A 12,206-nucleotide genomic window follows, 5' to 3' on the forward strand; every position below is an offset into this window, starting at 1 on the left:
GTCTTCACAGATCCCCCGAGAGGGAGTACACGTTCTACCGCAGAGGCCACGCTGGAAGCACTGGGGTTGGCTTGAGACAGAGGGAGGAAGGAACTCTCGGCAAGGGTCTTTATGTGGTTTCTGCAGTAAGGAATGGTTCTGCCGGGTAAGCAGGCTTAGGATTGGCTAGTCTGAATAATTTCAGTGGGCTCTGGGGCATGGGGACTGTCCCGAACTGTCTGGTACCTGTCTAGCGTCATCGGGGCAGGTGGCTAGTAGCTCAGGACATGGAAGCTTGATAAGGGAAGTGTCGGGCTGCGGGCTCTGGTTTGGTTGGTTTGTATCTGAAAAGCATGCCCCTGGGAAGGGACTCTTCTTGGAGAATTGGGGCTAGGGGAGATGAGGGAGGGAGGAGGCCAAGACAGGGTGACTCAGGGATGTGATCTGGTTTTCCAGAACAGAGCATGTCTGGGGTATCCGTGTAACACAGGTGTTTTACAGAACAGTCTACAGAAGCTAGAAGCATGCTTAATACATGGGGTTCTATATTGTGGGGAGAAAGACTATGGGGGTAAAGTGCCATTTTCATCCCATCATATCAAGGGTACCTGATATCAGTATAACTTATCATTGTTGATATTGACCTTGACTACCTGGCTGATCAGACCCTAATTTGTGGCACTGTACCTACTTCATGTCTGCCTTTAATGTTCATCTCATATGTTTGGAGTGTTTCTAGGGTAGGATATTGGTTAACATTAAGTGTAGTTTTCCTTGAGTCTTGAGCTCCCAGAAGAATGAACCTGCCTATAGTGGGTTCTGGTTCTCTTTGGAGTGGGTGCCTCCATAGAATAGAGTCTTGAAACTTGGGTCTTAGGCAGGATAAATTCGTGGGGAGACTTATGTCTGAACATCCTGAGGGCATGCATGCTAAGTTGCTTCAGTTGTGTTCAACTCTTTGTTACCCCATGGACTATAGGCTCCTCTGTCCATAGGATTCTCCAGGCAAGAATACTGGAGTGGGCTGCCATGCTTTTCTCCAGAGGATCTTCCCGACCCAGGGACTGAACCCGCGTCTGTTATGTCTCCTGCATTGGCAGGCGGGTTCTTTACCAGTATTGCCACCTGAGAAGATGTCTGATCATCCTACTGTTCTCTAAAATGGTAGTCCTTTGTATACTTCCAATTGCTGAATAAACATATCAGTGAGTACTGATAACTGTCAGGAGTTAGAGTTGATTACCACTGAAATGTAATAGAATATGTATTCGTAATACTTAGCTGTGTGTTAAGATACTCAAGAGTATGAACCTATTCTTGTATATAAATTTAAAAAATCCTGGTTACTCCATCAGTTGCCTGACTAAAATCTTCTGAAGCCCTCTGATGTTGGTGGAGATCATCAAAAATATGTCAGTGTTCCTGCTCTGCTTTTGAAGATCCTGAGTTGGGCAAGGCAAGACAGGGAGTTGGTTGGTAACTCACCTGCACCCTTTTTTTTCCCCTCGTGCTTCAGGGTCTAAGTCACAGAACTGTCTCTGGAACTCCCTCATTGACGGGCTCACAGGGAATGTCAAGGAGAAGCCACGGCCGACGATTGTCCATGACCCCCGGCCACCTGAGGAAATCCTTGCTGATGAACTGCCTCCGCTCGATAGCCCGGAAGCCTTGGTGAAAACGTCCTTCAGGTTTGGTGGATTGCAACTCAGTTTGTTCCTTCTTGTTTGCTTGTGGAGTGATTTCAGTCCAGTTGGCTGCATCGTCAGCATGGCCAGAAAATTACCTCCTTTCTTTGCACTTACTTAGAACTGATGAGGTAGTGTTGGAATTAGTGCTCGCTGGACTTGGGGCTGGATTTCCTGAATGTAGTGAGGACTGTATCAGTAGTTAAGTTGCTGTTGGTACTTAATTGGTATTGGCATTTAAATGCTGAGGCAAAGAATTTACTGATATTGGCAGTTTGAATGGAATTAATGAGTCTTTTGCTTCAAAGGAGGTTGAAGCATGGAGATAAGCACGCAGAGAAAAAGTGTGTGGTGGGAATGAATTCAGGCGGGTGCCTTTAGCATCCCTTGCTGGGGGAAGGTTTCTGATTGTGAGCGATGTGAGGGCTGTGGGCTCCTGAAGTGAAGTGGGGATCTTCTTGTGTGGTTTCCCAGGTGGCCGCTGACTCTGTTCATATTCATCCTCTTCTCTCAAGCCTCGTGTATTTTCTTGTCATATTGTATTCCACTTTTGTCACAATGGCGCTCTTTACTGTCTCACCTGTATTAAATAAAAATCAGTCTGAGCATGGATGTGGTATAGAAGTGATTTTTTTTCCTCAGTGGGTCTTTTCAACTCGCTTTTGAAATACATAGTCATACTGCTATCAGAAATGAAGATTTAATGATTTTGCCAGCCTGCCTTCCTTCCCCCCTTCCCTTGTCATCCTAATTTTACTGCTTTCATTTTTCTTTGCATTGTATAAGACTTTCATACCCTCCACATGGCTAGTAGAATGCATGAACTTCCCTTTTCTTCCCTCATCGACAAATCAGACAAGATTTGGACTCCAGGAAATATATTTGAAAACTGTGCTCTCCTTTGCATGCAGGTGATGTATGTAATCACCCAGTAAAAGCCATTTCATTGTGCGAAGGTTCTTAGTGTGGATTGAATTATGGATGAGTTCTGAAAAGGAGTGATGAATAGGGGGTTGGACTTCTTTATATAACGTGACTGATGCAGTGGCGGGACTAGAATTGCAAGGCAAACGCTTTTCTTATTCCTCATAAAGGTTTGGTTACTGCATTGTGAGTTTTAAATAAAATAAAACCCACTCAAGTAGAGAGAATGAACCTGCAATTCTCTGCAAGTGACTGTGGGGGAAGAGGGAGGGTGAATGGCTCTTGTGGTCTGTGTGTTCCCATCGCCAAGCATCTCTGGTGGGGTCAGCCCCTTTGCATACTGTCTTCTGGTAGCTATGCCTTCCACCCCAAGCCAGGTTCATGGTCTTCTTCAGTGAATAGCTGAAGAGTTGCTCTCATGAAGAGAACATCTTGTTTGCTAACCCAACTCCATTACCATCATCCCTTCTCTTTGCATCCCCTCCGGTCTCTTTAGTAGAGAAACTGTACTGATGGCCATGAACATCTTTTGATCCACTAGTTATATTATGTGCCAAGGTCTCAGTTCCAGAAAGAGATTAAGTTATAAGTTTGTTAAGATCAAGATTTACTTCTGGTTCCTTGCAGTGCTTTGGTGTGGTTGGTGTAGCGCTCTGTAGTGCTTTTGGCGTGGTAGGCGTATTTACACAGCAGGTGTAAATATGTCCGTTGTTCAGCAGTGGGAGCCAGAAAGGTACTGGCATTTGTTATTCATTTATTGGTCTCCTTAATACAACTCTGTGCTATCCTGAAACCATCCTTTCTTTCAAGGAAGATCGTTGATTCCAACAGTCATGTTAGAGGGTAAATATTCTCTAATGTAGTGGTCCTTAACTGTGGTAGTCACGTCAGTTGTGAGATTTGTTGCAGTAAATTATTATAAGCCAAAGGTGGGAATAGCTTGCTTATTGAGAAATAAATTTGAGCAGGATCAAGGTTGCCCTTGTAATAATGCTGCTTGCTTTCTGTATGCCTTTGGATTTCAGAGAAGGAGTGAGTTATAGCTGGATTGTAAATAATGCTGATAGGAATATATCCCTGTGTGTTCCCCCACCTCACCATTTACTCCCAGAGTGAAAAAATGTGAGAATTGCTGACTCCAATGTTAGTGAATCTGGGAAATCTAGGAAGACTGGTGTGTTATACTCCTAAACTTCAGGGGTGCGTCCATGATCAGTGCTCTCAACCCTAAGATAACTTAAGTATAGTCATTCCTTTGCTGAGATTGAGGTGTTGGGTTCTTTATTCTGACTCTGAAATTCAGAGCCTCTCAATCACCATACCTTGTGTGTATGTGTGCGTGTGTGCTTTGGACACACTTAGACACAACCCCACACCCAGTTAAGGGATCCAGGCATGTGACTGTGAACGTCCTGCCCAGTTCTGCAGAGGTGTGTTTACTGTGGAGGAGCACGTGGTTCTCATGAGTTGGCATCATCTGCCCTCATAGCTTCCCTGCAGGAGTGTTACCACTGAGCAACACGGGGTAAGGGGTAACTTTGCTTACTCTCTTCTCTTTCTCCTTCTTCACACATGGAGGGCATTTAGAAATTTGGGGCCACAAAATATGGTCATTTTTTTTCTGCCTGGGCAAGGAAATGCCTATTTATCAGTGCTGGAGTTGTTCCTGAGGGAATCAGACCAAGGGACCCTCATTGGGCCCCTGACGCTCAGCTGCTTCCTTCTACAGGAGATGCTCTGTCCCAAGGGCACCTCTTCCATCAGCCTCTGTAACGAGTGTACGTGGTAGGTGGGGGCATCCTCCCCAGGCAGCGGCTGGGGCCACACCTGCAGGCAGTGGTTGGCAGCTGTCTCCTGCTCCTCCCCGCCTTTGAGTGATACAAACAGTGTGAATTATATCAGACTTGGGTTTTGTGGCTCCAGGTGCAGACACTGTGGGCTCTGAAAGCTCATGAAGCCTCTGGCATGAAAAAGTCTTAAGACCGAGACTTATGAGAAGAAGAAAGCAGGAACCATAACTAAATAAAAAGACTGCATTGTTTGGGAAGTACACACTGCTGGGAACTGTACCCCAGATGCCTGTCCTCACCCTTGTTCCTTTGAACCTTGTTCTCCTCAGGGTTTTCTTAAAAGAGATGAGAGAATATGCTGAAACTGGAGCTTAAGGAAGACAGACTGGTCCAGCCAGTCTGTTTAGTGACAGGAACCTCAGGAATTACCACCAGAGGACCCAAGGGAACAGGAAAGAGCTGGCTGCTGAGCATCCTTTTTCTCCCCAGCTTCTAGTGTGCATATTTGCAAAGGTGGGACCCGGCCCAGATTGTAGTGAAAGTCAAGGAAACCAATGTTTATTGAGCATCGACTGTGTCTAGGAACCGTACATTTGTCTGCTCATTTAATTTTCTCAAATACAGACAAGGTGAGTTTTGCTATTCCAGTTGTACAGGTCATGAAACTGAGTCTTAGAGAGATCAATTAACTTACCTAGAGTCATCCAGCAGGAGGCAGAGCTGGAAATTTCAATCCAGTCTGCCTGCTTCCAAAGCCTTACCCTCTCCAATGTGTTCTACTATCACCACGTCACGTTGACTTTCCTGCTTCTGGGTTTGCTGTTGGTGAAATAAAGATGGCATGATTGGCTCTACTAATTTGGATATGCAATTTGGATATGTAGTGAGGCTTATCCTATGAGACTGACCCTGTTCTATTGCATTAAATCCTTTTTCTAGTCCAAATTTATATTTTTAATCCACTTATTCTTCTTGGGTAGGAGCCCTTTAAGACAAACTTTGTGTCCAACAAATTCCTTGAGGAATCTTATTAAATGCAGATCCACATTCATTAGATATGGGTTGTAGCCTGTGAATCTATCAAGCTCCCAAGTAACGTGATGGTCTAAGGATCACCCTCTGAGGAGTGAGGCATGGGCTTTGGAATACCACAGGCATGAATTTGCACACTGTCTTCTAAACTATGTGGTTTGAGTTATGGTTTTGATTCTCAGTTGCCTTATTTTACAAATGGAAATAGTGAAATAGCAACATAATGACCTTGGGCCCTATAGCTAGGATTAAGTGAATGATGAATAAGACAGACCTTAATTCCTTCTCTCTCCCACTTTTCAAAACCCTCTTTAGGAGTGGATTGATCCTCCACACCTTGACCCCTTCTTCGGTGACTGGACTGTGCAGTGAGCCCCAGGCTGGGAATATGGGCCTAATAGGTACTTTGTGAGCAAGACTAGCCACTGGTGTTGCCTTTGTGGGCAGTCGTGGAGATTCTGAAGCCAACCAGTGCATTGGCCATCTCAGTTATTAGTGCTTACCTTGAATTATGTGACTCAACATAGGCAGAGTTGCCGGGTTTGGGGAATTTTGCATTTGGAAGAAGAGCATGTTCACTCCCTGGAGAATCACTGGGGGCTTGATGAGCTTCTCTTCCCACATTGAATGGACTTATTTGGGTTCTGGCAACAGTGTTGCTGATTCTATACATAGCTTATTGAGAATATGTTCCAGAGAGCAGAATTACATTGAGCCAACACCCTTGGCCACAGATGAGATTAAGGCCTTGTCAGATCCCATTTAATGGATTACGCTTTCATTGCAGAATTACATTTTTGAACTCATCCTCATTCCGGCTTTTGGCAGTCATTTTTCCACCAGGGCCTGTGGCCAAGAAGCCAGTTTCTGACTTGATTACTTTCAGGAAATGTGCAATCTGGTTGGTGATACAGTGTGGCATGGGGTAGCATCCCCTGTAGCTTTGGACCCCATCCTGGGATGAGTCATGGGTTAAAATTCCCAATTAGCTCATAGGAAGTCTGCTCACATGTCTTTCTCTATCACCATATATTGGTAACCCACTGGGAACTTCGGGGACCCCAACTTCTGTGACTTATGCTCCCTCCTGGGAGTTGACATTTTTCTTCTCTAGTCTTCACTAATCCTAAGCAGTAGACTCTTGCTCAGTCTGTAAAGGGGAAAAATGAAATAATGAATTCTGATTTTTTTTTAAAAACTCAGTAGAGTTTCTGTTGCAACTTTGCCTTCCCACAAGGGAGATATTGATATTTAAGCTTTTCTTTATAAGCAAGTTTTTATACACAATTTTTTCAGTGTTGGAAATTGACAAAGCATATATTAAGTAGACACTTCCACCTGCATTCTCCCTAGTCCTTCCATTGGTATTTTGGGAAAGAGGGAGTTTGTCTCTGTGGTGGCCTTATGAATGCACCTTTCCTATCTCTGACCACAGGGAATGTGCTTCACCAATGGCCCTGGCTTCTGCATGAGGATATTTGTCCCTGTGATGGCTCCGTCTGTATTTCTTAAGGGCACTTTCAGCCAATGACTGAGAGTGCCAGGGGTCCTAAGGGTGACCATTCCTGGGAGACATGGGTCTCCTCTGACAAGGACATCTGCTTGAGAGCTCCTCAATGACCTCCGTGAACTTTCTTTAGAATTGCACTGTGATCTAAGAGGCTGCCACCCAGCCTTCCTCCTTCTCTACTTCACTGGGAGTCAGATCTGCATCTCACCTTTCCCTACCTCCCTGACTCCTTGCCCATTTCCTCTTTCAGGTGTTTCCCCCTGATAAATTCTTTGCATATTTAATCCTTGGCACTTGCTTCTTCGAGGGCCCCGGCTGAGGCAGTCTCCCACTATGCTGTGATCCTCAACTAGCCCACCACTGCTCGCTCTGTGCAGTGGGCACAGCTTCCAGGTTACTGGCCTAGAAATCCTGAGCCAGTTTCTCTACTTGATTTTATATTTTATATTTGATGCTGCATCTTCCCCATGGGCTTTAGTAGTGAGATGAACGTGGGGCAGGCGGCAATTTTTTTTCTAGTGTTTTGTACTTTTATTGCTCATTAGGGACTTTGTTAAAACACTGAGATTAACTAAAGAAACTACAGCCCAAGAAGGGAGCATTTAAAATTATACCCCAAATATAATTGTTTCATTTGTACAGGGAGATGTGGAAGAATGCTGGACATTGTATAGATGGTTTGCCAGCCAGTGGACCAGTCTCCAGGGCTAACTGCCACTTGAGAGCACATCCTTTTTCAAGCCAGACACTTTCTCATCAGGCTATTGGGGAAGCCAGGTTTTCATCAACACAAATGGTGCTCATGTGGGTGTTCTCAACCCCTCAGTATATGCCTAAAGCAGAATAACCTTTGGCAGCACATTTAGCGAAGTGTAAGTCAGTCATCTGAGGATAATCCCACTGAGAGGCGTGGTGGGGAGAGGTGTCTTCAGAACTGTTTGGCGGGGGAGGGGCTGGGATCCTCCTGTAGCCTGCGTCTCCATCGCTCTGCCAGTGTGCAGTCTGGGTCAGCCTCCCATGCTTCCTCATGAGCAACAGGAACATCTGTCATGGTCACACAGAGACCAGAAGTGTACAAGGAATCCCTGAAGTTCTCTCTAAATGAAGGAAGGCCTTCCTTCTCTCTCTGGCAGCGCTTTGTAGCCAACTGAAGTCTGGTCATGATTCTCAGGTGCTTCTGGGTCAGATGGTCTGGTGTTTAGTCCTTGGCTACTTGGGCCCCATGTCAACCTCATGAGCTAACTTCCCAGTCATGATTTCAGGTAACTTCTGAGGTTCGGCCTCAGGAGCTTGTGGGGACCTCTGGGGCCTGTCCAAACCACACAGAACCCAAGAGACAATTTGGGAAACTAAAACCCAGTCTTCCTCTACCTGACTCTACTGGCCACAAATGTGGACCTTCTACTTAATGGGTGGATGTCCCTCTAGAAAGAGAAGATGAAGTCTCACCCCTGCCTTGTCTGCCTTGGTTTTCTTTCGCCCTATAATCCCCCAAGTGTGAAAAACTGGGCCTCTGGCTCCCTGCATCTCTTATGTTATAACACCCTCCTCCCTGGGAGCAGGCCTTGGGCTAGGTCTTGATGGCGGATGAGGTAAAGAGACAGATTGACCTAACTGATAGGGGCCCCTACCCTGGGAACTACCTGAAAAGCCCCATATGTTATGCCTTACAAACTTTCAGTGATGAATGACTTTACCTAATTTTCTGTGGTAAAATTAAAGTTCCCTAAATGGAAACAAAGCAAAACTCTTTGAAACTGTGCCCTGAAGTAATGCACGTCTGAATATCCCTTGATTGGTGATTGGTCCCTGTCTTCGGCAGTGGGGGACCTTGACTTACATTATAAACTTCACAATAATGTGACCTTGTGTTTTATTTCGTAGAAATTTTTGTTCCCGTTTTCAGCCTTAGGGCAGGATTTCTGCCCCTGCTAGCAGGAAAGGAAGGTTTCCTTCTCGTTGAATCTTTCTCATAACTGATGCTGTCTTCCCATTCAAGTGTTTAGTGCATGTTCTGCTGTCATATCCCATGCCTGATGCTAGAACCACACGAGGTGAACTGAACCAGTACATAGCCCCACCCCCTGGACCTCACAGCGATCAGTGGCCGTGTTGAATGGCACTTGGTGTAACCATGAAACAGACCAGCCTGAATCATGATGGACATAAATTGGAAGCAAAAGGAATGGTGTGAGCCAGGGTCAGGAGACAGGAAAACACGACATGTGTTGATGAAACTGTTGGATTTGTGGATTTGTGTCTAAGGCATGTGAAAGGGTGAGGTATTGGAAAGGTAAAACTGAGGCCAAATATGGCAGGGCATTTTTTACCGTCAGAAGAAGGTTCAGTTTTATCCCAGGCAGAGATCTTTGGAGGCTTTAGAGATCTTTGGGGAAGCAGAAAAAAAACAGCATATTTTTTTCTGATTAAATTACAGTGTTAGGATTTATATTTTCATGCCTTGGTCCTCTTTACACAGCACATCAAAACTAACATTTTCTGGCCTCCAGCAGAGGTGGAATAATGGAGCTGGAAAACAGTAGGGGTTTAAACACCTATGAAGGAAGGGCATGGAAAACCTGGGGAAGAAACTTCTGAAAATATGTTTTCCCTCATGGATGTGAACAGGGACTACTTTTTTCTGTTACTTCTAAATGCAGTAGTGGCTAATGGTTATTGATTAGACACCCCCAAAACTGTAGTCTAGCTGTTCCCATTTATTGATTACTGTTAAGTACGGCTAGAGGTGAATTTGCTAAGATGAATTACCTCTAGACTCCAGAGGCCAGCTTGGTTGGGGAAGGATGGTTATTTGAACAAGAGCTGCAGACATGAAAGCTCAGGTGATGGGGTCAAGTGTTTGGAGGCAGGCACAGTGAAAACTGTCCAAGAGTGTAACTTGTGCACATTCTGCCAAGTCAGAAACAGGAAGATATGAATCAAGTAGCAAACTTGGATTACGGATCCAAAACCTTGATCTGTCCATCAGTTTCATTGTTTGAAAATGATCCAGATTGAGAATTAGAAAAGGGATATATGGAGGGGTCTGAATTACATTTATTAAATTTTGTGTTTCTTCACTGTTCTGCTAATTATTATCTTTGACCATGTCTGGCCACATCAGGGTTGAGTTTCCTTTGTCATTAGTTTCCATGGGTAGCACTGAACTGGGCTTTTGTGTCTAGCTCTAAGCCAACAGGTAGGTACCTATTAAATATATTGTTTTTCAAAAATGATTTTTGACAATTTTTAAACCTTCATGGGAAAATGAACAACTGTCTATTTTCCACCTAGAGTCACTTGCTTGCTTGCTATCTAATCAGTCTAGCATCTATTTACCTTTGTTTTTTCTGAATCTTTTAACCCTAACATGTAGACATTGTGGCCTTTTAGCTTCAGCTTGTATTACTTAAGAATGAGACCATTTACTCACACAGTGTCCTTACCAAATTCAGGAAGCTTAACTTTGATATATTACTATTTTCTGATATATAGCTCACATTCAGATTTCATCAAATGTTCCAATAATGTCTTTTATGGCAATCATTTTTCTCATCTAGAACACTTTCCTGAAGCACATGTTAGGTTGATTTTCATGACTCTTTAGTTTCATTTAATTTGAAGCCGTTTTTTAGTTGTCTTTCATGGCATTAACATCTTGAAGCAAATGGCTCATGTTTTTTGCACTGCAGAACGTTCCTTCATTTGGAGTTGTCTGATCGTTGCCTTGTGATATATTCAGGTTATTCGTGGTGACAGGACTACTATATAAGTGATGTGGATGTCGTGTCCTTGGTGCAGCAACAGGAAGAGCATTGTCGATTGTCCCATTACTGGTGATGTTAACTTGGATTACTTCATTAAGGTTGTTTGCCCCAACATGTCCACAGTCTGCCCTTTGTAGGTAATAAGTTATCTGTGAGGAGATAACTTTGAGATGATGTAGACAATCTCTTTATTTTATTAATTAATTAATTAACTTTTGGTTGCTCTGGGTCTTCGTTGCTGTGTGAGGGCTTTCTCTAGTTGCAGCAAGAAGGGGCGACTCTATTATGGTGCATGGGCTTCTCATTGCATGGCTTCTCTTGTTGTAGAGCACAGGCTTGTGGGCTTCAGTAGGTGCAGCTTAGTAGTTGTGGTGCATGAGCTTAATTGCTCTGTGGCATGTGGAATCTTCCTGGGTCAGGGATCGACCAGGGATGGAACCCGTGTGCCCTGCATTGGCAGGTGGATTTTTATCCTGTGCGCTACCAGGGAAGCGTGATGATCTCTTTCTTAAAAAACCTTTATGCAATGGTTTTAGCATCACTTGATGTTTCTTGCCTGAATCAATGATAATTTCTGGCTTTATTATTCTCTCTCTATTTATTAAATGGCACTTGATGATAAATAAGTTTTCCCCTTCCTCCTTGTCTTGCTCCTTTTCTGTATTGTAGTATCAATACGGACTCTGGATTTTTCTTCCATCCAATGTTGTATGAGCCATTATATCTTCATCCTACCTGGAGCCCAGGGGGGCCGTTTGTGAGAGGAAGGATACAAAGGGGTTGGTATGGACAGTCCTTTAGTGTAAAACGCATCAACCCTAAGAGGCAGAAATAAGTTTGACTTGGAATGTAAAGTGTATCAGCAAATCCAAGCTCTAATCCCCTGTCCTACCAGTAGGGACTCCATGGGGTCCTTTCATTTGATGGAAGGCTGTATTTTGACCTGAATCTGTTGGTGCCACTGGAATTATAAGAAATTGCAACATGGTGAGAGTGACATTGTTTACCCATCTATTTGCCATGAAATGAGAGGACCAGATGCCATGATCTTCGTTTTTTGAATGTTGAGGTTTAAGCCAGGTTTTTCACTTCATGGCACATAGATGGGGAAACAATGGAAACACTGAGAGACTTTACTTTCTTGGGCTCCAAAATCACTGCAGATGTGACTGCAGCCATGAAATTAAAAGATGCGTGCTCCTTGGAAGGAAAGCTGTGATGAACCTAGACAGCATATTAAAAAGCAGAGACATTACTTTGCCAACAAAGATCTGTCTAGTCAAATCTGTGGTTTTTCCAGTAGTCATGTATGGATATGACAGTTGGACCATAAAGAAAGCTGAGCGCCAAAGAATTGATGCTTTTAATCTGTGGTGTTGGAGAAGACTCTTGAGAGTCCTTGGACTGCAAGGAGATCCAACTAGTCCATCCTAAAGGAGATCAATCCTGGGTGTTCATTGGAAGGTCTGATGCTGAAGCTGAAGCTCCAATACTTGGGCCACCTGATGTGAAGAACTGT

At 44.1% G+C, this 12,206-nt stretch overlaps 1 protein-coding gene across 1 annotated transcript in view; it reads left to right on the forward strand.

Annotated features, from left to right (window-relative positions):
• Window positions 1–12,206, forward strand: part of PDE1C (phosphodiesterase 1C) — a 502,728-nt gene that overhangs the window by 110,070 nt on the left and 380,452 nt on the right. Inside the window, exon 3 of the mRNA XM_065939408.1 lies at window positions 1,496–1,667. Within this exon, the coding sequence (XP_065795480.1) occupies window positions 1,496–1,667 (172 nt within the window). The remainder of the gene's footprint in view (window positions 1–1,495; window positions 1,668–12,206) is intronic.

This window comes from Muntiacus reevesi, chromosome 6, assembly GCF_963930625.1.
Source record: "Muntiacus reevesi chromosome 6, mMunRee1.1, whole genome shotgun sequence".
Classification (NCBI taxonomy): Eukaryota; Metazoa; Chordata; class Mammalia; order Artiodactyla; family Cervidae; genus Muntiacus; species Muntiacus reevesi.